Below are 23054 nucleotides of genomic sequence, written 5' to 3'. Positions count from 1 at the left end.
ATCAGACCACATGACCCTCTTCCATTCCTCCAGAGTCCAATCTTTATGCTCCCTAGCAAACTGAAGCCTTTTTTTCTGGTTAGCCTTACTGATTAGAGGGTTTCTTACGGCTACACAGCTGTTCAATCCCAACCCCTTGAGTTCCCTTCGCATTGTGCGTGTGGAAATGCTTTTGTGTTCACAATTAAACACACTCCTGAGTTCTGCTGTTGTTTTTCTTCGATCTGATTTGACCAAACGTTTAAGTAATCGCCAATCACGATCATTCAGGATTTTTTTCCGACCACATTTCTTCCTGGAAGACGATGGTTCCCCACCATCCTTCCAGTTTTTAATGATGCGTTGGACAGTTCTTAACCCAATTCTAGTAGTTTCTGCAATCTCCTTAGATGTTTTCTCTGCTTGATGCATGCCAATGATTTGACCCTTCTTAAACATACTAACGTCTTTTCCATGACCACAGGATGTGTCTTTTGCCATGGTTGTTTAAGAAATGAGGAGTTACTCATTGCATCAGCTGGGGTTAAATAACTTGTTGCCAGCTGAAAGATAATCGCCTATGCAGTACTTATCCAATAGGAGGCTTGTACCTATTTGCTTAGTTAAATCCAGGTGGCGACTTTTTTTTGGGCCAGGCAGTGTATATCTTTGTTTTGCTATAAAAATTCTTTAAAGAAAGTACTAAAGCTTGTTTCTCTAATAATGTTTACAGAAATATTATTTTTGACTAATGTAATCAAACATAGATTATTTTTGATACTTTAAAAAATGTAAATCTCAACTTAAAGACAACACATCACAAAGCACATTAACTACTCCTCTGACATCTCTTCTAACGTTTCAGTTGTTAAAGATACATATTATGAATGAAATATTTTTGTAAGAAGCTAAAATAAAATTAAAAGGGCTTAAAAACTCTTTGATTTGCTCATTTATGTTCCATTTGTTAATGACACTAATAAAAAGGGAAAGAAACCCATTTTAGTACTTAAAGGCATTAAGTAGAGGAAACAAAAGAATGAGTAACATCTTAACACGTTGATGTTGAGCAGCATTCTCAAAATCACTGAAAAATTGGCAAATTGTTTTGAAGAGAACAGGATAACATGTTTTTAAATGTTTCTCTGCTTAAAGACCAAAGGTCCTAGTCCATGAATCATCATCAGGGTTTACCTGGGCTTCATGAAGAGCTCCTAAAGTGTCTAGTTTGTTTTCCAGGGAGCAGGAACAGCTAAGGACCAGGACTTCAGACTGAAGCTATTGTCGTTGACGATCTGATCTTGGAATAGACATGTCTTTAGGTGATTTGCCCTGACTGCTGAAAGTAAATTGTGCTTCCCTGGGTGTGTGTGCTACAGAGATGGCGTCATTATTTAAAGCAGGCTTTCTCTCTCTTTCTCTCTCCCTGGGTGACGGGAGCTTGTTCATATTCTGATCGTGTTGGTGTCGCCTCACAGCTGAGCTCTCCGCTGCAAATAATTGCTCTTCTTTTTCCCCACGCTCCCTCCGCGTGCCCCCTCATTTTCTTAAAATTAATATCGCGATAATTGCTCGTTTTCAGCTCTCAGCCTCGGCGACACCGCCTCTATTTTCTATTTTTCTATTTTATCTTCAACAGTAGGGCAAATTTGCAATGTATGCAATCATATGTATGCAACTAACAACTGAGCTGCATACATATGAGCGATGGCCAGATGCACGAGCACTTAGTTTTTTTGGTTTTTATTTTTTATTTTTTTACCCACTCTCTCCCAGAGACAACATTTGTTCTCTGAGGCAGAGATGGCGCACTAAAATAGAAATGAATAAAAGGAGATATTTTGTCAACCAGAGTAAAGGAAAGCAGAGAACAAACCCTGTGGGCATCAGAGAGTGCACACACAACCTGCACAACATCATGTATACACACACCGTACCGAACAAGCAAAAGAGCTGCTTTTACACTCCATGGACAGGGGCCAGGTTTTGCAACTTTTTATTTTAATTTTTTTTAGATATACTCCTCTGTAAGAACTAAAACTTCACAAAATAATAATTGGAACACACTTGTACAGTGGCAGTGATTAGGCCTGATTGTCGCTCATAAAGTGTAATTAACAATAAAAAAAAAGTCATAAACCACAGTAGCTTCACAACTTAGAATGAGGTGCAGTTTTACAGAAAGACGGCTGGTTTTCAGCCTTTTTTCCTCCAATTAAATGAAAAAAAAAAGCTTGATAGTTTTGTACTTGCTCCAGTTATCTTTGATGTAAAAAAAAAAGTTTAACAATATGAAACATGTACAGTACAGACCAAAAGTTTGGACACACCTTTTAATTCAATGAGTTTCCTTTATTTTCATGACTATTGACATTGTAGATTCACACTGAAGGCATCAAAACTATGAATAACACATGTGGAAATATGCACTAAACAAAAAAAGTGTAAAACAACTGAAAATACCCCTTATATTCTGGTTTCTTCAAAATAGCAACCTTTTGCTGTGATTACTGCTTTGCACACACTCTGCAATTGTATTCACCTGAAATGGTTTTCACTTCATAGGTGTTGCCCTGTCAGGTTAATAAGTGGGATTTCTTGCCTTATAAATAGTCATGAAAATAAAGAAAACCCATTGAATTAGAAAGGTGTGTCCAAACTTTTGGTCTGTACTGTGCGTGTGACAAATAAGCAAAAGTAAAAGAAATCTGAAAGCATATATTTTGGAAAATAAACAGATTAACAGTATTTTGATTGATGAATAGCTGATCCACAGTGATAAGAGGAAAAAAAAAGAGTGATGAAATGATAAAGGTGAACAAGAACAGCTCATATCTTCAGCTTAATGTGCACTTAAGTATTCAAAGTCACAGTTGTGTCTGGGGAAGTAGCCCAGGTGGTCCTTAAACAGGCTTCATGAATATTCACCTACAATAATTTAGGACAAAGGACAGTAAGCAGCGTGATACTTGGGTCATTTTGAGTACGTATTTTACAACAACCACATTTCGGACATTCAAATGTGTTTTTGAGTGCCAATAATGCGTTTAAATGAACCCAGCTGCTTGGGCTCCATTTCATGACACACTCCTATTTCTGAAACCTTACATGAAACACGAGGCTGATACATTTACACCCAATTAGGGCTCGAAGGGTTTCATTTTTAAGATCGTTCTTAAGACATCATCTGTCCTCAGAAAAACTCGCTAACCGCCCTCAGCCGATGGATCATGACGCCGCTGACAGTCCCATTTGGCAAGCTGCTGGTTTTCTCTCCGAATCGCACTGAGTGTGAAGCCACTCTGAAATCACGGACAGATAGGTCAGCCAGCTAATAAATCACACCCTCACCAAGGCCGCATTACTCCGTGTGATTCAACAGATACGCACATTACGAGGGAAGCTGTGAAATGTAGGAACTTCTTAGTTGTTTTTTTCTTCTTTGTCGGTTGGCGGCAGCCGCCGTGACCCATTTCACAGACTTGGCACTTATTTTTCATTTATTAAAAGGTGTCCCAGATAATGCCGAGGAAAGCCACGGAACAGACACAGCAGTGCTTCCGTCGCTTGTGTGTTTGTTTACCAGCCTTAGCTGTTTTCATTGCTTCTTTTTTTGAAAATTTAGTTCAAATGTCAGGGAAGAGAAGTCTGCAAAATGTCAGGATTATTACTTTATCTGGTCTAATGTTGCAAGACTCAGAAGCTACATTATTACCACTGTTGTCTTTGTTGTTAAATGTGTTGAATCTTAAATTGTTAACATTTTATGTTCTCACTCTCCTACAATGTTAAAAAAAAAATTAGCATTTAGCTGCCAGTCTTTTCCAGGAAAAAAGCTGATCTTATATATATTAGTTATAAATTTTGTTTTTCAAATTTATAGTAATGCAACTTATTATTTCAAACCCAGATTTCACTGGGCTTTGAAATAAAGATGGCTGAATCCGTGTGAAAGTATTTTCTGTTGTCACTGCTGTCCTCCCTCCCCTTTGCAGGCCAAGCAGCACTCAGTGTGGGTGTATTCAAAGTGTAAACGCTAGCTTGAAATTAGAATACTTGAAAATGCAAAATGTGGCAGGTGTGATTCTTGAGGACTGAAAATAATTTTTTCAAAATTTCCCAATTATGATGCCAACGTTCTCTTATAGAGTGAGAAAACCTAAACATGTTGATAGCATCAAACAGAAAAAAAAAATCAGTTACTGAGGAGCAAGGAGTACAAGTGTCTTTCAAACAAAGAGCCTCTTTTAACAGAATTTGTTCATAAATGGCTGTATTTTCTGTTTTCATCGTAGTACCGTCTCCTTTTTGGAAAACTGAGGCAACTCAATCAGCACTTGTGTGGGTGCACTCAAAGTGAAAATGCTGGCTTATAATTAGCATAGTTATAGCAAAAAAAAAAAAAAAAAGAGGTTTGTAATGCTTAAAAACTGCAAATGAACCCATTAAATGTACCTGGAGTGTTGAATTTTTACAGTTTGTAAAAGCCCCGATTAATAAACGGTGGATGTGTAAATTGCAAATTTTCACCTCTAAATTGCTTTGTTCCCAGTGATGGTTGGGGAGTACTTGAGGTCCCATCCAAAACATTTTGTGACAGCTTGAAAACGCTGAATATGTTTGCAGTTCTCAAAGAGAAAACAGATCCAGGATAAAATTATTATTTTTGAGATTAAAAAAACACAAAAAAGGACATCGATCCAAATCCAGATCTCAAATAACATTCGACTACCCTGGTTGGATATCCATGACATTAGCATCCAGGAGCTAAAGCCGTACTTTAACGAAATGTTACAAAGGGTTTGGTATTCAGTCTTAGAAAATGTGGAACTTTAAAAGGTGCGTGTACGCCTTTAAGAACTACAAACAGACTATGCATGAGTGTCACTCCTCTAAAACGGTTTTACCTTCAGCATACAGGAGGTACACAGACAATTACAGTGACGTTTTATGTACATCTACACCAAGGAGACAGAGAGATAGATGTTGGTTTTAAATCTCATATCCTGTTTTATTGTTCAGACATGGCAGAACAAGATGTACAATACACGGTACAAAGAACACACACTCATACACACATCTCCCAACATACATGTGGATACATGGAAAGACAAACAAAAAAGGCCCATTTGTCATTGACACAGGACAAAATGGTGTCTTGATTGATACAGACAGGAGTTTCTAAGGGGATCCACTGATCAAACAACTTGTACACGATGTGAATGAGAACACACACACACACACGCCCACACACACACACACGCCCACACACACACACACACACACACACACACACGCCCACGCCCACACACGCACACACGCCCACACACACGCAGGCTTTCAGAGACAGATGAACAGTCACAGAGGCCAACAGGAGAACTTTTGCATTTAAAGGGGATTTTTTCATGGAGATTTAAGGATCTGGTGACAGCAAAACATCAAAGCAAACAAACAAAAAGCCTCCAAAGTCCACCTTGAGACAGAACGAGCTGCTGCCCACAGTGACGGTGGTTCAGTGGATTTCACAGGGACTGAACTGTAATTTCAAGCTCCAAGCTGTTTGGATTCTAAGAAAGAAAACTGCAAATAGCTTGAATTCAACACAAAGGCTGTTTCCATGTTTGGTAGTTGTTTTTTTTTATTTTACTACAAAATTTTAAACCAAAGGTTGACATTTAGGAGATATTTTCATTTAGAAATGTTACCTACTTATCATTACGCCAAGTAACTTATAACCACAAAAATTGGTAATGCCACCATCAAAGCTGAAATAATAATAATAAAAACAGTTAAAAAGAAAAATGTAAAATTCTGTGCTTTTAAGATTTTCAAAAATGTAATTTTACTTGTAGATAGCAGAACATTTTTTTTTTTTTTTAAAGACATTAAATTATATTTAACTTCCCGAGAACAGATTCTGCTTTCGCATGAAAGCAAATTAAACTTTAAAAGTAATGAAATGACTCTGTTTATCTTTGTTTTATTCTTCACTGTCGAATATCTCCGGGGGCTTTCGCCGTAAATTCATTAAATAATCTGCGAAGCCGCACGCGACGCAAAGACAATCAAATCAAAAACGAGAAACAAATATAAGATGGTAAACTGAAGAGCTTGTGAGCTTTCATTGGAATCGCTGCCCGCACGCTTTCCACCAAACAAAAGCTTCTCGGATTACGATTAAAAACGTCCAGAAAGAAAAACCGCAGAGCCTCAAACAGCCAGACTCCAGCATGTTTTCGACAATTCAGAGCAAAGAGTTTGCCTCAAGATTTTAAAACGGCAGACATAAAATAAATACTCTTATCTCCACTCTTTCAAACAGAATAGACAGACAGTAGATAGGAAAGCAATACAATGGTGTCAGTTTTGGCATTGATCGAGTACAGATGTGTTCTTGGCAGCAAGTCATTGTGTTGTTTTCTGGCGTTCGCTGCGACCAGGCCTCCAGGACTGTGTGACGTTAGTGTTATTAATCTGTTATTTTAATGCACTGCGTGGAAGAATCTGGACGCTGGAGTCCAGATCGGCTTCAAAACCCGCCGTCAGCAGCCACCGAGCTAAAGGATTGTCACTTGGGTAATGCATGACTCTCACACAACACGTAAAGCTGGTGGAGGCAGACGTCTGAATAGTTAAAATGCTGGAAGGCTAAAGAAAACCCATGTCCTGAAGACGGCAGCCGGACAAACGAAGGCGTGCGAGGACCAAAGTCGGACACTCTGAACCACGATTCAAGTTGGAAGAATCCGGCCTCGGTGAGTCAGACCGGCTCGGGCCACACAGTGATGAGCGGTGAAACTGACCGTAAGGACGTCTCCGAGCTCATTCGGAGTCGAACCAACGTTTCCTAGAAAATTGAACCCTCTCTACTCTGAATGGGCAGTTTGTTGTGGCAGCTCACAGCGAAGCCTGTGTTTAGAGGAGTGCTTCACATACGTCCATGTCTGGACAGCGGCAAATTAATTAGCAAGGTAGGACAGTCACCACTGCTAGGACGTGAAGCTATATTATCTAATTATTGAGCACTTTGCCCAGCTAGCTCAGGTGTGAGGCATGCTGTGATTGGTTCTGGCTTTCAGGGCGGGTCTTACCGCACCGCTCCCCCTCTTTAGCCAGGCCCAGCTGATCTTTTCTGGGCCGCTGGATGTTCAGAGTCTGTGCGCCTACGCACAAAGATGTCACTTCCTGTTGTCCGTGGAGGAGTTAGCTGTAGTGTCCGTCTTCGTCTCCTCTGTGCTTCCAGGCGTCTGGAGCGCTGCGGCGTTGGGCCCGCCCCCGTTTTGAAGCGTTTCCTGCTTGTACTGTTGCAAGGCGCGGCTGACGGCGTCCTCCACCAACCTCCTGCTGACCCTCAGCAGCTCGGCCTCGTCGGGCTCCGAGCGGCGGCGTCCACCTGAGGGGAAGAGAAAAAAAAATGTTGATATAACAGCAGCATTCAGCTTCTGTGCACCACAAATCTGGAACAAACTTCCAGAAAACTGCAAAACTGCTGAAACACTGTTGAGAGTCGCCTTTGAAGCATAATTGATTAAGAATTTAACAATCAGCACTTAACTAATTGTAATGCTTCGATTGTTGACTCTATGTTGCATGACTTTGTGTTTTTATGATGTAAAGCACTTTGAAATGCCTTGTTGCTGAATTGTGCTGTACAAATAAGGTTTGATTGATGATTGATTTATTGATCGAACCATGGGGTTTTTGATGCTGATGCAAACACTCCCAAATGTAGGAACAGGTTTTCAGCATGTACTGCCATTTCGTCACTTCATACCTGTAAACAAACCGCTTCAGACTCTTGCATTTAAATTAAAACCTCAATCCTTTAGAGCTTTATTAAAAACAATAAAGTAACAACTTCTGCAGTTCAACAAGGTATCCATCATTGTGTGTCGACTTCGACTTCCTCTTTGTCTCCATCTCTCAATGGATTCACAATCTTACATGACATCAAACACTAACCCACCTTCCTCTTTACTCAGACAGATCCTCGATCTGATTTACGGCAGGTTTTAATGTCAGGAAAGACTTTTCCTTCCAAAGCTATCGAGAAAATAAAGTCCTCTTGCTTTGTTCTGCGTATTGGGGCGACTGGAGAGACTCGTCTCATCAGACATGCCAGATACAGTGTCAGCAGACAGCTGACCTTTGTCATGCCTCCTCCTGTCACCAGTTTAAAAAAAAAAATCTGTGCTGCAGGAACAAATTCAGCTCTAGAAAACTACAATAGTAAGTTGTGAACTGTCCATACACCCTCATAATTGTGCTTTCACATTTGTTAAATATGATTAAAACAGTCACAGTGCAACCAAAAGCAGCCTTTAAAAATAAGCATACAGCTTATTACAGTGGCCTGGAAGGATCAACAAAATGTGAAAGCCAAAATGGAAGTGAAGCTAAAACACAGTACTGTGGCTTTTGCTGTTTTATTGTGGTTTTTGCATTTTGTTGACCCTTCTAGGCCACTGTAGCGCAAAACTGTAGAAGAGTTCTCTGATTATATCCAATTAACAACATTTACTTTTCTGGTTTAAATTAGTGACAACCTAATATTACAGAATGAACAGCAGGGAGTAGGAGAAGATATGAAGCCATCTTTTATGACAAAAATAGAAGTGCCAGTTTTACCTCTACCCTTCCTCCTAATGTGTTTATAGAGTCTTTCAACTTGATCACACTATCATATAAAAACCACAAATATCAATGTATTTTACAGATATTTTCTGTGGTAGGTCAGCACAAAGTAGTGCCTAACTGTGAGTAAGTTGGAAAAATATTAGGTTTTACAAAGACAAATCTGGAATACATTATACGGTATATAAATGCTAGCATCTTGTACCTGTGTAACTGACAGTCCAAATGTGTGTAATCTGTTCAGCTTCCAAAAAAAAGGCTAATTGTTCGACGCAGTCTCCGGAACGAGAATCTGCAGAGCTGCTGAAGGCTTTGAGAGGAAGAGCAGCGCGGGTCACGTTAGCAAACCTAAACAGAGAAAGATCCAACTCTGGGAAGTGTAACCCCAGATGAAAGACGTAACTCGACACCAGACGATCCGGACTATTAAAACAGTGTTGCGATGAGAAATCACAGAGCTGCGACAGCAGAGCTAAAGCGAGATCTTGTTAAGTCTGTTTTAAACAAAAGAGTTTGTCAAGAGCGCCCTGCAGCTGAACACCACTGCAGGGCTGCTACTGTAAACATTTCTATTCTCCAATTATTGTTGAAAAGAACATAAAACCGTAGGAGAGTTCACAAAACACTGCCGATAAAGAAAAGAATGTTATTTTTTTCTGTTAAAGATCTGTCTGTAGGACAAGAAAAACAACATTTGTTTTCACTGAGTGTGATGTGAACGGAGTTTATAAAAGATATAAATGTTTAACTATATTAACACATTTCACTGTCTGAAGCAGAAAGTCATTCGCAGGTTAAGAATCTGAAGAGGTTTAAATCGCTCTCCAAATGCACAACGTCAGAGAAATTAATCAAACTGAGTCAACTGGAACAGAATCTGGAATGATTCAAAATAACTGCACAGGCACTCTTGAGTTTTCCCCTCCTCCTCCATGTAACAATCACAACAATAGTTGAGGCAATAACTGGGGCAACTTTTATAGGATTTCAGTCAGAGAACAGAAGCAGCTGTTGTGAACAATAACGTCAATGTTGTTCGCTTAAACTTAAGATTCAAGTCACTGTCAACTGAGTCGACCGCATGTCAAATACGACTGCTTCTTACTCTAAGAGCAAACTCAGTGAGATTCAAACACTAGTTTGTTTGCTAAACATCATGTATAAGTATAAACTTTCAAAACTATAATCGAGTAGCCAGTTTTTCGCTCCATCATTTGGAAGAGTTGAAAAAATTTGTAATGATCCGCTTTGCAAACATTTTGAGTACTCCTCATCTGTAGGAGGTTCCTCAGGGTTTATTTCCATTTTTTTCCCCCTCAAATACATTTAGATAAATGCGGAAAATAATTATTATTATTCTGAAGATAATATATGAGCATCTTCGCTAATCATAGTCTGAACCAAGCAGTTAAAGACTGGATGTCTCCACAGAAGAAAGGATGTTATGACAACCGTTATCTCACAGCTCCTGTGAATTTTGCCATTTTTCTCCAGTAATGAGAAATAAATATTTCTTTAGCCCACTTAATTTCTGGATCACTCCGCAAAGGCTGCAGGGAAAAGGAAAGGCGAACAGAGGGGGCAAATCAGGGAAGACGGACCGCCCAACCAGCACTGAGGAGAAACTGTAAGACGGACATAGAGTCAATAATTCATGTAGAAATAAAATTACAGTTGGAGGGCAGGCTGCAAGCCGGGGTGGCGAGTAATAGAAAAACCAGGCAGCAATTCGGTTGGTCTGAGATATACACACACACACACATCTCTGTTATAATCAAGACATCATCTGATTACTAAAGACTGGAAGGAGATCCTTCAGCTAATCTTCCCTGGCCTAAAATCCCACTGGGCCTGTAGGTTTGTTTTATCATCGGTCAGAGTGGGGCCTTTTTATGCTTTGTAGAAAAAGAGTGAATGCAGGAAGAAGAGCGAGATAGCCTGAGAGGACGACGAGGTCTGCAACGGTCAGAATCAAATCCCACGGAGTAGATTAAAAAGCCTGTTCGTTTCTCCTTAGCGTTTCGACCTCACATTTTTGTTGTTTTCTTTGTTCATTCACAGATCAGTGATTTATTATTTACATGAAAACAAATCTTAAAGGCGCAGCTAGCTACAATAAAAGGAGGATCAGAATCCTAAGCAGTAGAGAGTAGAATAAGGAAAGAGAGAAGAGGGTTTATTTTTGATAACAGCAACATGCTGGACTGGTTTCTGCATTATGTAACAAAGAAGCTTTGATTCAATTCTGATTTGGGTGCGATATTCTTACCCAGCAGATAGTTTGTTCAAGAGAGACAAAGATGTCAGCTGGAGGACTAGAAATAGACAATTTTACATTTTTCAAAGCCACCACACTGAAACTGCTGCTGGGCTCCACCAACAGCAACTCCTCAGGGTTTTGAAGAAGACTCAGGGAGGTGTTTATAAAATCCAGTTTTTAGCAGCTTGGTTCAGCCTATACATGAAAACGAGCTGAATAAAGAGCTGAAACAGCACTGCGAAGGAGAAGTGAATTTCTAGTGGCATTCGTGCCCAACTTGTTACACTTCCAACCTCGTCTGCCAGTGACTGTGGGAGAAGATGTGTAACAGAGTCAGAGCGGTCAGTATAAATCATGGACACTTTTACATGATTCAATCAAATTTCCTGAAAGTCTAATCTGTACTTGCATTTTGATACATTCTGCATGTCTTGTAGGGAAAAAGCTATTTAATAATAGTGTAAAACCCATTGCAGTATAGATGTTTACATTGTGAATAGGCAGAGAAACGGCAAAAAAAACTTAAGTAAGTTAGAGTGAAGCTGTTTTCTACTTTGCTACACAAACTGGCATTTCTGAAAATACACTCTGAGTCAAAATAAAGGTGCATTTTGCAAAATGTACTCTACATCTTTAGAAAAGGTTTCTGGTTATCATTTATACCTCCCTAATTACGGCAGTTATAAAAAAACAAAACAATGTTCCCAGATAGCTGTGTAATCGTGTGGAGTCTGTTTTTAAAGTTAGGCCAGAAAATAGAGTTCATTCTGGTTAGAGATCTGCACTTTAACGTCACACAGAAATGTGCAGAGGTTTAAAATAAAGCTGCATTAGCTCGATAGATTGACTGTACAACAGCTGTCTTATGCTCTAATACTCTGATTAAGGAATGACTGATTGCTTCGCTAGTGACTGTAATCAGAGGCAATCTGCTCGTCGGCGCCTCACAGAAATCAGAAATCAAAGCCGGCAACTTATGCATCTGAGTTTTATGACCTTAAAAAATTATTAGTCACACCGGCTTGTCACCACTAAAAGTATATTCTGTTGACGTGAGCACTGTGCGTGGTGTGGGTTTAGGTTGTTCTTGGTCACAAAAGCCCAAACAGAAACCAGGAGGCACCGGCAAACACCTCACTTATCTACATTTCAGAATAAACTCATGTTAGCTTCACTATTTGTTGTTTTTCCTCCTCACTTGTTTTCTACCTAACGAGATGTTCTGCTCCCTCCTGGTTACTCGTGCTCTATCGAGTTTCGAATCTAAGGATGCTGTTGTACTGAGACGCGATTAGATTACCCGTGACCTTCCTCTCGGATAGACTGACTCACACCTCCGACTGATCTCTGTGCATTTCTTCTCCCTCCGAACTTCGCTGTCTGAATTTCTCCGAAACCAGAGACACTTTTTGGGGCGCGCACATTTCTGCATAAATCAAACAGGTGCACTTAGCTCTAATGATCAACTCCTGCTCAGGGTCATTTAAATCACACGATGCAGACCTTGCTTGCCTTTTCCACGGCTCTTGCAATCATGGAGGTAAACCTCTGCTCATTACCGATGATTTAGTCTGGGAGGCCAACAACCAGCAACCACTCAGAAATATTTTTTCCATTCATTTATGGAGCCTTGCTGAAGTATTCATACCCGCTGAACTTTTTCACTTTTTGTCACATTAGAACAGCCAAATAATTTTATTCTGATTTGCATTTAATGAGTTTGACCAACACAAAGTAGTACATGATTGCCAAGTGGGAGAAAAAGGGTACGTAGTTTTTCCAAATTTTACAAATAAAACCTGAAATGTGTGGCGTACTTGTACACCCAGCCGCCATGAATAAACAATGAATAGAACAACCAATTAGATCCATGATTTCTGAAATTATAAATGTGTTCAATTACAGCTTCCTCCAGCCACATGTTGTTGTGACCTTGGGCAAGTGCTTAACCCCAAGTTGCCTATGGTTACACGTTTTCATTCCACTTACTTTATATGACCTTTGGGGTAAGGCTTTACCAGCTCTGCTAATTTTTAGACAATTTGCAATCTTGCTCAATTTCACTTAGAAAGGAATGTGAACAGGAATTTTAAAGTCTTTCTACAGATAGCTAGATTAGGTTTGAATTGACTAAACTATTTAAACAAATGACTATGCATTACATTTCTCAATAAATTTACCCTGTTGACTGACTAACCAATTTCTGAAGAAAACAGGCTGCTCAGGATTTTTTCTAAAATAGTTTTCAACACAAAAGAGGAGCAAGAAATGCATATCGGACTACTCCGACAAGCAAATGCAAACAAAAAGAAAAAAAAAGCACAGTTTTAGAAACTGTATTGCAAATAAAACATAAATACTGCATTTCCTAGTATTTCTTAAGGATGAGTTAAGCATTTGCAAAAAATTAGGGCTACAAAATAACTAAAGAAACATGAATTTGCGATGCCATTTTTGAACACTGTAATGACAATATCAGTTACGATGAACTCACATTTTTCTGACTCTTCTTTTTTTTTTTTTCCAGCACAAAGTTCCCACCTGTGTTTGTGAGGTTTAGCATTTGACTTACTAAAACTCTACCTCCGCCGAGGACAATGAGGAAATCCAGCTAACGGGTCAAATACAGCTAGAATGCAAAATCTGAACGAATGACACTTGAATGACCTTCCGTCCAAATATTCCATTTGCATAATAGCACACATTAAAGTTTTAAAAATGAATGTTATTAGATATATTGTTAAGTCATGGTTTCAAAGTGGTTGGAACCATGTATTGTTTTTGCACTTCTTCACAGCTATCTGCTACTTTGTGTTGGTCTATCACATGGAATCACAATAAAATAAACTGTGGGTGTAATTTCAAAGAAAGCGTAAAGTATCTAGATCTGCCAATAACAATTAATAGATGTTGTTTGATAAAAAAAAAAAATCAGCTACATTTTAGAAAACTAAAGAGTAGTCTACAAAAGTCCTTTCCTCAAAAAAACAGGTGGTGATTCTTGATGTAACAAGGGCATAAACCCAGGCAGCACAGTTAATGGACAGTGTCCCTAATCACTTCCTGCCCAGCTGCTCTGACCAAGACAGAGGCCAGCACTGCTCGGCTCATTTAGGCTCACTTTGAAAATGGCAAGTCAGCATCACATTTAATTCAGCGAACCACAAGTTATGCATCCATTTGATTTTCAGTGCAAAACATTTTCAGTGATTGATGTTTTGTGATCAAGAATCATTAATCAGACTATTATTCATTTTGATTGTGTTGGGATTAAATCAAATTAGGATCTTAACTTGTAATCAGAGATAATTTAGGTTATAAATTAACCCCAGTGCCTTAATTGCAGACATGTGTTATGAGTACACATACTTGAGCGCTTGACATGGATCGGACTCTGAGTCAACTCTGCAACACAAGAACAAACATCGACTGTTAAATAAGGACAAACTGAAGAATAAAAGCATGCACAAGTACAGTAAATACAATATTAATCTAAAGAGCTGAGTGGTGTTGTTGAGCCTTACAGGTCCCTGTGGGGTAAAAATAAGTTGCATGTGTGCAATTTCTGGGTTGTGGCGCAATGCTGGAAACCAGAAGTAGGTAGAGCATCTATCATAAAAGGCTGCATGCTGTTTAAAATATGAGAGTACATACAATAAATCTTTGTTTTATATTAAGACCGGCAGAAAGGCGAAAATAAAACGGCACGTGAATTCCAGAAAGTAAAAGGTGGCAGATTTATTTATTTTTTTGTCTGCAGATCATCTTCTGTTTACATGAATCATCCACAAAACTCAAACTTTAGTCCTGATGTAAGTCAGCTTATCGCTGCTTGTCAAAGGTCTTTTCTGTGCGTTTCTCTGATAAGGGCACATATGTTTGAGTAAAAATCCTTTTATCTGAATGTTCGATCTCAACTCTGATACAATGCTAGCCTTTATGATGGCAGTAAAGCTGCCCTTCGTACCTGTTTTGCAAATACATAGGACTTTACGCTATTTGACAAGCAACCAGGATGACAGGTCCGTGGAAAATCATTTACGCGACTTATCTCGAACACCACATACCACACGTGTCCAAGCAGCATCCTGAACACAAGATACAACACTGCCTCTTTCACCTGCAGTGTTATATCCTTTTCTTTACTTCCTTCACCTTTTCCTCTCAGCCTCCTTCTCCAGCCTTCGTGCCTTTATGATCAACCTTTTTTCACTCTGTCACTCTACCTTTTTTTATTTTTTTTGTGGCTGGCAGTGTTGTCATGGCTACAGAGATGAGAACCAGACAGGCACTTCAACACTGAACAACAGAAAGAGGTTGCACTGACTTCCATTCATGTTTGGCAGGTTTCACTCGCTTCAGTCTCAAAGCCTTTTCTCCTTTCACACCACTTTAACTTCGTTTTCCTCCCCGGGAACTACTGGTATTTTTTTCCCCTCCCAGACTCTTTCAGGTCCCTTTTATCATTTATTATGAAGGACCTTCCTTAAACTGTCAGCTGCTTGGGTTATTCAAGAAGTCTATAAAGCTGCTGGTGAGGATGCTGACACTCAGTTCAATGTGACTGACATGCTGGTGGAGTTGGTTGACATAGATTGCTCATCTGATGTGATCTTGCACAAACAATTTCAAATGAAAAGTATAAAAAAAAACCCTCTAATGTTTAAAATATAGTGTTATTACACAGGGGTTCTAAATATTTTCTACGGTGAAATGCTGAACTCTTCCTGACTTGCTTGTTGAATTCTGAAACTTCTTGTGGCATCCAAACATCCATACATGTTACTTTAACTATCTGAAAAGGTTTTATCTGTAGACAGACATAGGGCATGTTCTCATTCTACATCACGGTTTTATGGCTACACTTTTAAAACCAACAAAGTTTTTTTGTTAAACTGTTTGTATGATTTAAAGTACTTTAAGCAAGATGGCAAAGAAAAATTTAGTCAAGTCTACAGTCTTCTGTTCTCTAGTTGCCATCTCACATATATATTACAGTGAAATATTACAAGATATAACCTCTACAGACAGAACAAACACTCGTTTGGATTATTTGTTGACTTTAAAAGAACTTTTTGCACAATCAATACCCAAAAAATAATAATCGATAAACTTGGGTTGTCTGGAGTAGGAGGGGAGGCAGTGAATTTATTAAGAAGTTATTTCTGTGTGAAACATCTTTTAAAGTTGGGAGGTTCTCCTCTGAATTAATGAATATTTTTGTGGCGTTCCCCAGGGATGGATGTTTGGCCCAAGTGTGCATCATGGAGACAATATAAGAGTACTTACCTGTCCTTAAGCTACTGGTTATCTTGGAACAAAAATTTATATTGAGCAAGTATGAGCAAGCAACGTTTTAAGATTAAAATTCTGAAAGTGAAAAACTCTAAAGGGTTAAAATATACAAGAACCTTAACCAGAAGTCTCCGTTCACTACATACAAATAAAACCCAAAGAGGTCATAAACTGTGATTCACCGCATATAAAGGTTCAGTTTTATCATACTGAACATATTCCAAGTCTAGCGCCATAACTACAAAACATTACATCAACTTTTCATTTCATTTCATTTTTAGGATATAAAAATTGATATTTTATACGATTCATTAACTCTGCAAAGCTAGAAGCAACATATTATCATCCAACAATCAAAGGTTATTCCTTTTTGAGAAAGAACTATACAACCAAAGGGGTTTTACATATTTAAGAATTCAGAGAGGTGAGTGTTTTAATGCTGTATTTCTGCCTGTGAGGTTCAAATATGGATTGGTCTAACTTAGGTATTCAGGCAATGAAGCAATTTAAGTCACAGTAGAGATACATGTTGAACATCTAGATACTTCATTTCTTTCTCAGCATGCAAAAGCATCTAATATAGTAGTTTTAAATGTAATACTTAATTAAAAATATATTTTTTTTATAGCTTATTGAGATGTACTTTGACATTCATATATAACTGTTCTAAACAAACTAAACTAGAAGTGAAATAAATGCTGGTAATTAGTCAATCATTTCTGTGTAATAAATGTCACGTTTTACTGCCATCTCGTTTACTGACAGTAAATAAATGAGTGATAAAAACAGTTGAGTAGCAAAATGATATACATATAGATGTATTAATCTTCCTGCATAAACATAGTCATTTAGGCAAACATGAAAAGGTGAAGAACATAATTATAATTTTACCTTCCTAAAAATAAGTACTGCTGTGACACAGTAATAATTTCCTATAGGAACCAGGGGCATAAAATGGAGAGCACAAAGAGCAAAGGCTGAGATGTCGTAGGTATAAAGTGGATGGTATTTGGAAATTTGGCTGCACATTTACAGTGTGAGTAACGGGAAGTGGCAGCGCGAGCTGATTTACGTTGTTCTGTGTGCTGCAACCTTTATACTGCATGAGCTCAAACTCATGCATTTTCATTCATCTTGTCCTTTATCGGCTCCAGACATCCAGAGGAGTCCATTTTTGGTCAGGTCAGTCTGCTGAATGTTAAAGCAGCTTTTTAAATACTTACCATGGTGGAAGGAGGTTTTGTTTATAGCAGCTGGTTATTCCTAAAGTTTATCGTTCCAGCCTATTTGCTATTGGAGATGCTAACCACACACTAAGGCTCGACATGCACAGTGCATGCAGCAGCAAAAGGACCCATAATAATCCAATTAAATACTTAATCATATTCACTGGATTCATGAGACTATCTATAATGTTTATATCCAGCCTCATAATCTGCTGTGATGACTAATTCTTCCCATTTCAGCAGATTTCCTGAAAGCTTGAGCGGAGGTTTATGCGGAACGCTAATAAAGCATATGTGGCACGACGAGATGGAAAAGTAGAAAGAGCAAGGGGCAGATGGAGAGGAGGGGAGGGAAAGGGAGGGAGAGGAGAAAGCCACAGAGGAGGAACAGCCAAAATGGAGGTTCGAAACTGAGATATGAGAAGGCAAAGCAGGAGAAAACTAAACTGGAGGGGGTTTAATTTGAGGAAGAAGGAAGAAGGAGGGGAGAGGGGAGAAACTGGATCCTGAAGATGAGGAAAGAGAAGAGGACAGCAGGAGCAAAGCTGAGGCTCCAGAGGAGGGAGTTAGATTCACTGATGGTGGAGCAGTTTCCTGAGGAAATACCAAAGACTCCTCCAAACCCATGACACTGCCTGCAGCAGAGAATTCAAACACTTATTTTTTTTTAATCACTGAGCGTATTTGTCAAGCGTTTCAATGAACACGTGACAAAACAAAAACTAAAATCTATTTTCTGACTGAAAAACAACAGAGGAATTGAAAAATAAAATGGCAGCGCCCTTCTCACTCAGGAATAATCCACTTAATGAAACATTTGGCTACAGCTCTAAAGCCTGATCAATAAACCTAAGAGGTGGTTAGCAGAATAGTTTATAGGCCTGTGGTCTCCAGCCTCAAATGTCATTTGACAAGGCGATGAAAGCTTGGTAAACTTTTATAATGCTGTGTAGAAAATTACTCGGCAAAGGCAAAAGGAGAACTAGATCTACGGTACACGTCCACGGGGTTTGAAGCGGCCTGATTTCATTGTGTTTCAAGTATTGAAGTAAAAGTAATAATAAAAAAAGATGTTTCTGGCAATGTCTCCCTTCAGGCAGAACAATGGAACGGAGTGCACTGGGACACAGACATATTCTTCTAATCCAACATGCGAAGACAGTTTTATGAAAAATAAATCCTTCTACTGACACACAATAAAAGCTCCATTGTTCTGCTCACACCTGTAGAAAACAGGATAAAACGAAGCATTTTTTTTTAAATTTATGCTTTAACTTTTGATGTTTATTGGATTGCCTAGGGAGCTTAAATGGAAGTGCACATATTTTTGGGAATAAAAAAAAAAAAAGAAAAATAGATGACACTGGTGGCCATTTCTCCTAAGCAATATTTTGTTTTCAGACGTCGCCAACTATAATGATTGTTGTTTTGCATCACCAAATAGTGGGTTATGCATACCAACAAGTTGTTTGAGAGGTATACCAAAAAACCAGCCTCTCTCATCTTATAACCACAGTTAAAGTTAATTAAAGTAACTGGAACTGTGCACTTTGGCTGGGTTCCAGTCCAATGATAAGCATGGTGAAGGATCTGTGCTCCTGTGGGCTTGTTGTCCTTTCAAAACCGTGGGAAACTTGGTAGATGTCAGGGAATTATAAACTCTACTTCTGAAATGAAGACATAAATATGTCTGGTAGGCTCTGCCAGGAAACCACAGCTGGGTCGTCATTGGTCTTTCGGCAGATTAATCATCTACAAGGCCAAATCAATACAGAAAAACTCGACTAGACACACAATCAATATTCTTTCATAAGTAAGTCAATCCCCAGACCTAAATCAGATAAACCAAGGAGAAGAGGGCATAAGGGAGGGCGATCTAGAGTGATTGTGAAAATTGCTTGCTCCAACCTTGTGCATAAAGCCTTGATGAATCTGTTGTGTATGGTAGAATCTAAAAGAAGATAGTCCACCATTAATGTATGTAACATAAAGGCTTAGTATTGAAGAAAACAAGTTACTAACTCAATGAGAATTAATCCCCAAAACACAATTTCATTAGCAAGAACACAACATAAGTCAATCAGCTGTTGTCCACAAATTCAGTACAATTCCTTTTAATAGATATTTAAGCCTTAATAGAAGATGGGAGAGATCAACATTCTCACCAAAAGGGAAAACGTTAAAAAAAAGATTGGAAAACACAGATCAGCCTTTAAAAAGTAGAAAATAGGTAACTTTCTGTAAGGATTTCTTTTCCTACAAGTCAAATATCTGAATCTCTGTTAGCTTGAAAATTGAAGCAGACATTTGAAGCTGTTGTGCATTTGTTTTTGTGAACATGGACATACCCAATGAAACACTTCTAGTTTGATTTACAAGAGCCATAGACTGCTGCAACTCAACAGTCTATAAGGGAATATCACAACTCAACTCTAGAGTTTCCAGGACTGTGTTGAGTTTCAGCACAAAATTTTGCCATTGAAATTGAAAACTGTCAGCCACAGCTGTAATATATGGTGAAATTCTCTCTAAGAAGCAGCAACAGTATGAACCAGGCTGTAAAGTTGGCTTCATCTAAACAGTGTCTCGGTGAGTAGAAACACTGGCTGTGATCCAGTCAAACACAATCAAACATCAGCGACTCAGAGCACAAAAGAAGTGGGCACCGACTGCACCTTAAAAAACACACGTCCGCCTGCGTTGCCATTCATCTTTATCTAAAAACCGCACACGCGATTCCCACAATGCAAATTTCAGGTTATATAAGCTGTAACGTTTTATGACTCCCTCCTATTTGTCAGGTTGTGACGAATAAAAGCAGCCAGGTGTTTTCTGCTGAGTGGCCAGACTCGAGGCTTTCACCAACTTATTCTTTTGAGAACATGAATAAATAATGTGAATATTTTAAGTCTCTCTGCTGTGACGACGGAGCATGAAGGAGTTAACACTTCATGCTCCGGCAAGAGAAAGAGAAGAGATGACTGGGCATGGAGGATAAAACAGGATGAATTAAACAGCGCTGCATGCAGCTCGTCCCCCTGCCGCGCTTCCCCCTGCTTCTGTGTTCTCAACTTTCTCTCCTTCCTGCTCACATGCAGGCTCTTCTGTCTTCACCTGCACACCTCGAACACAAGTAGGCCGGATTCGACTCAACATTTTCATAACGTCGAGGTACAAAGCTTTACTATTAAAATGAAAAAGAGACGGCGTCCGTCCAAGGTCGGATTTGAAGTGCCGTTACGGAGGTAATGCAGGTGAACAGCTCACGCCGTGAAGAACCAGATGAAGATTCTCCTCCATTTGCATGTTTCAGACCGGCGGTGGTCCTCTGCGAGGGGGAAAGCTGCCTGCGTAGAGGGCGTTATTAAAACGGATAATAATTTTTAAAAAGTGAACCGATGTTATGAAAGGAATGACGCTGCTTGGATGTTTGCAAGCTGAGGGGCGGGAGGAGGGGCTTCGAACTCAATTGAAAGATCTTTAAATCATGTTCGCCGCGGCGGCGGCGTGGAACCTGCTGGGGCCAACATGAAAGCAGAGAAAAAAACAATCATAACCTATGAGGTTGTTGTGTGAAAGAAGCACAACTCACACAACTAGACTTTTTATGAAGTTTTATAATCAAAGGGATTAATTATCATATTTTCAGCCAGTTTGTTTGTAGCTTAAGACTTGGCAGGGAGCATTAAGGAGCATTGTACTCCTTCTAATAAGAGTACATTTTAGAAAAGATGAAAATCTGTTAGGTTTTAATTAAGCCGAAGGGCAGAAACAAGTTTTTAATATTCAATACGGGCAGTTTCGTCTTTCAGAGATTTAAACGGAGCGTCGACAGAGATTCTTGAGACGTGGCTTTAACTCGTACAGTGACCTTCACCGTTAAATGTCAACCAGTTCAATCTCCAAGTCCAAGCAGGCTCCGCACAGGATGCAATAAAATTCCCTCCAGGGAATGTTGATACAGGAAGCCCACAAAATCTAATCAATTGCACTAGTAAATGTGCCATGTTAGAATATATTCTCAGGAGGCAATAAACTAAAATCATTCTCCTGTTTCTTTGTGTTTGAGGTCGTTCGTTATTTCAAAGCAGAACGCTTTGGGTAAACTGTTAACCAAAACACGTTATTCTGAGGAGTTGCTTTAATTTGACCTATAAATACGATGATTCTAGTAAATATTTTGATTTTAAAAAGAAAGACACTGTAGAATGTATGCACCGACTCCCTTTATTAAAAATATTTTAATTTGTTTTTTATCCAACATGATACAAAAAGAATGACTAACTATGACTCATCTTATCAAAGCTCTGTTTCAATTATTTTGTCCTTAACTTTCTTTTGTGACCTTGACGTACCCTTAGGTATCAAGTGTAGCAAAGCTTAAGAATGTATGTAGTACAGGCTTGCCATACTTTGAACTTCGATTAAAAGGAACAGGTGAGTCTTTTAGCACCATAAGTGCCGTCACTGCTACCCAGTTGCTGTTATTGTGGCCAGATTAAGAAAGTTTCCTCCTGTACTGATTATCTGTTGTGACTCACAACACACTGCACTAAAAGCACGTGTGCTGCTCTCCAGGAAGAGCATAGTTATCGCCTGCAGCAGATGTATTTGTTGTCTGACTGTGTGAACATACGTACAGGTAAAGCCCTAATTAATCCCATTTAAACAGAACTCTCGTCTCAAAAATATTTATTCATGTGTGGTTAATGTAGCAGTTTTAACTGTTCACATATCATTTGGATATTTATGTATTCCTTTTCAGAGCTCTATTCCCACCATTATAGCAACGTCCTAAACGGTTAGGAGCCCACTCAGACGTTTGTCAGGAGAACTGTTGCAATGTTTTGCAATTAAAATTAAATTACGCAGAGATTTTCAATAGCTGGACCAAAGGGCTATAAAATATTAGAACATTTTCCAAAAGAACCATATTGAAGATGTGGGAATGTTGGATTCGCCACAATGTGAAAATATGTTTATGTGTTTATCACCTGCAGTGACTGCTAACACAACACTGTGACAGCTTGTCACATTGGTCATGGCTGAATTCACACGCAAACACGGTGGACGCAAACGCACACCCACAAGCATGCTTGTGCCTCGCAGTGCTCACGAGGGAGGGTGTCGCCGAATCACAGGGGGAGCATCTGACCCGCAGAACACACACAGAAACACCAAAACACACACGTTTGTCTGCCTCCCCGAACGCCCCGGTGTCTTTGTTTCAAAAACACCATTTCTCTTTAAGGCCGCTCTCTTCGTTGCCCCTCATTAGTCTTCAGTCCCTGCCTCACCCTTTCCCCATCTCTCTCTGCTCAGAACTAGGGCACAGTGGCTCCACTGTTTATAGCAATGCAGCTGCAAGCACAGAATGAAAAAGGGACGTGGAGGAGAGAAAACAGCGAGAGAGAGAAAGAGAGAGACAGGGAAGCAGAAAAAAAGAATCCTGCAAAAGAGCAAACAGGCACCTACACACTCCAAACCTATTTTCAGAATTGGCTTTTCAGCTCAGAGTCAAAGTCTGCATTTATGACTTGATGATCGACAGGATCTCTCGTACAAGGTGGACACACAAACATGCAGTTTTACAACCACAGATCATTTACTCTTTTCAATACTTCTTGTTTAATCATTACTTCAGCCAGTAGTTCATCGAT

At 39.2% G+C, this 23054-nt stretch overlaps 1 protein-coding gene across 2 annotated transcripts in view; it reads right to left on the bottom strand.

Moving 5' to 3' along the window:
• Window positions 1-4965: 4965 nt before the first annotated feature.
• akap7 (A-kinase anchoring protein 7) overlaps window positions 4966-23054 on the bottom strand; it is a 47078-nt gene continuing 28989 nt past the window's right edge. The window contains exons 10-11 of one of the 2 annotated variants that reach the window (XM_023347720.1): window positions 14243-14278; window positions 4966-7372 (exon numbers count right to left, since the gene is read on the bottom strand). In XM_023347720.1, the coding sequence (XP_023203488.1) occupies window positions 7158-7372; window positions 14243-14278 (251 nt within the window). In that variant the 3' untranslated portion in view covers window positions 4966-7157. The remainder of the gene's footprint in view (window positions 7373-14242; window positions 14279-23054) is intronic. The other variant, XM_023347721.1, reaches the window with a different exon arrangement.

This window comes from Xiphophorus maculatus, chromosome 15 (genome assembly GCF_002775205.1).
Source record: "Xiphophorus maculatus strain JP 163 A chromosome 15, X_maculatus-5.0-male, whole genome shotgun sequence".
NCBI classification, from domain to species: Eukaryota; Metazoa; Chordata; class Actinopteri; order Cyprinodontiformes; family Poeciliidae; genus Xiphophorus; species Xiphophorus maculatus.
Note: the sequence above shows the minus strand (reverse complement) of the source record. Positions and strands in the feature narration are given on the sequence as shown.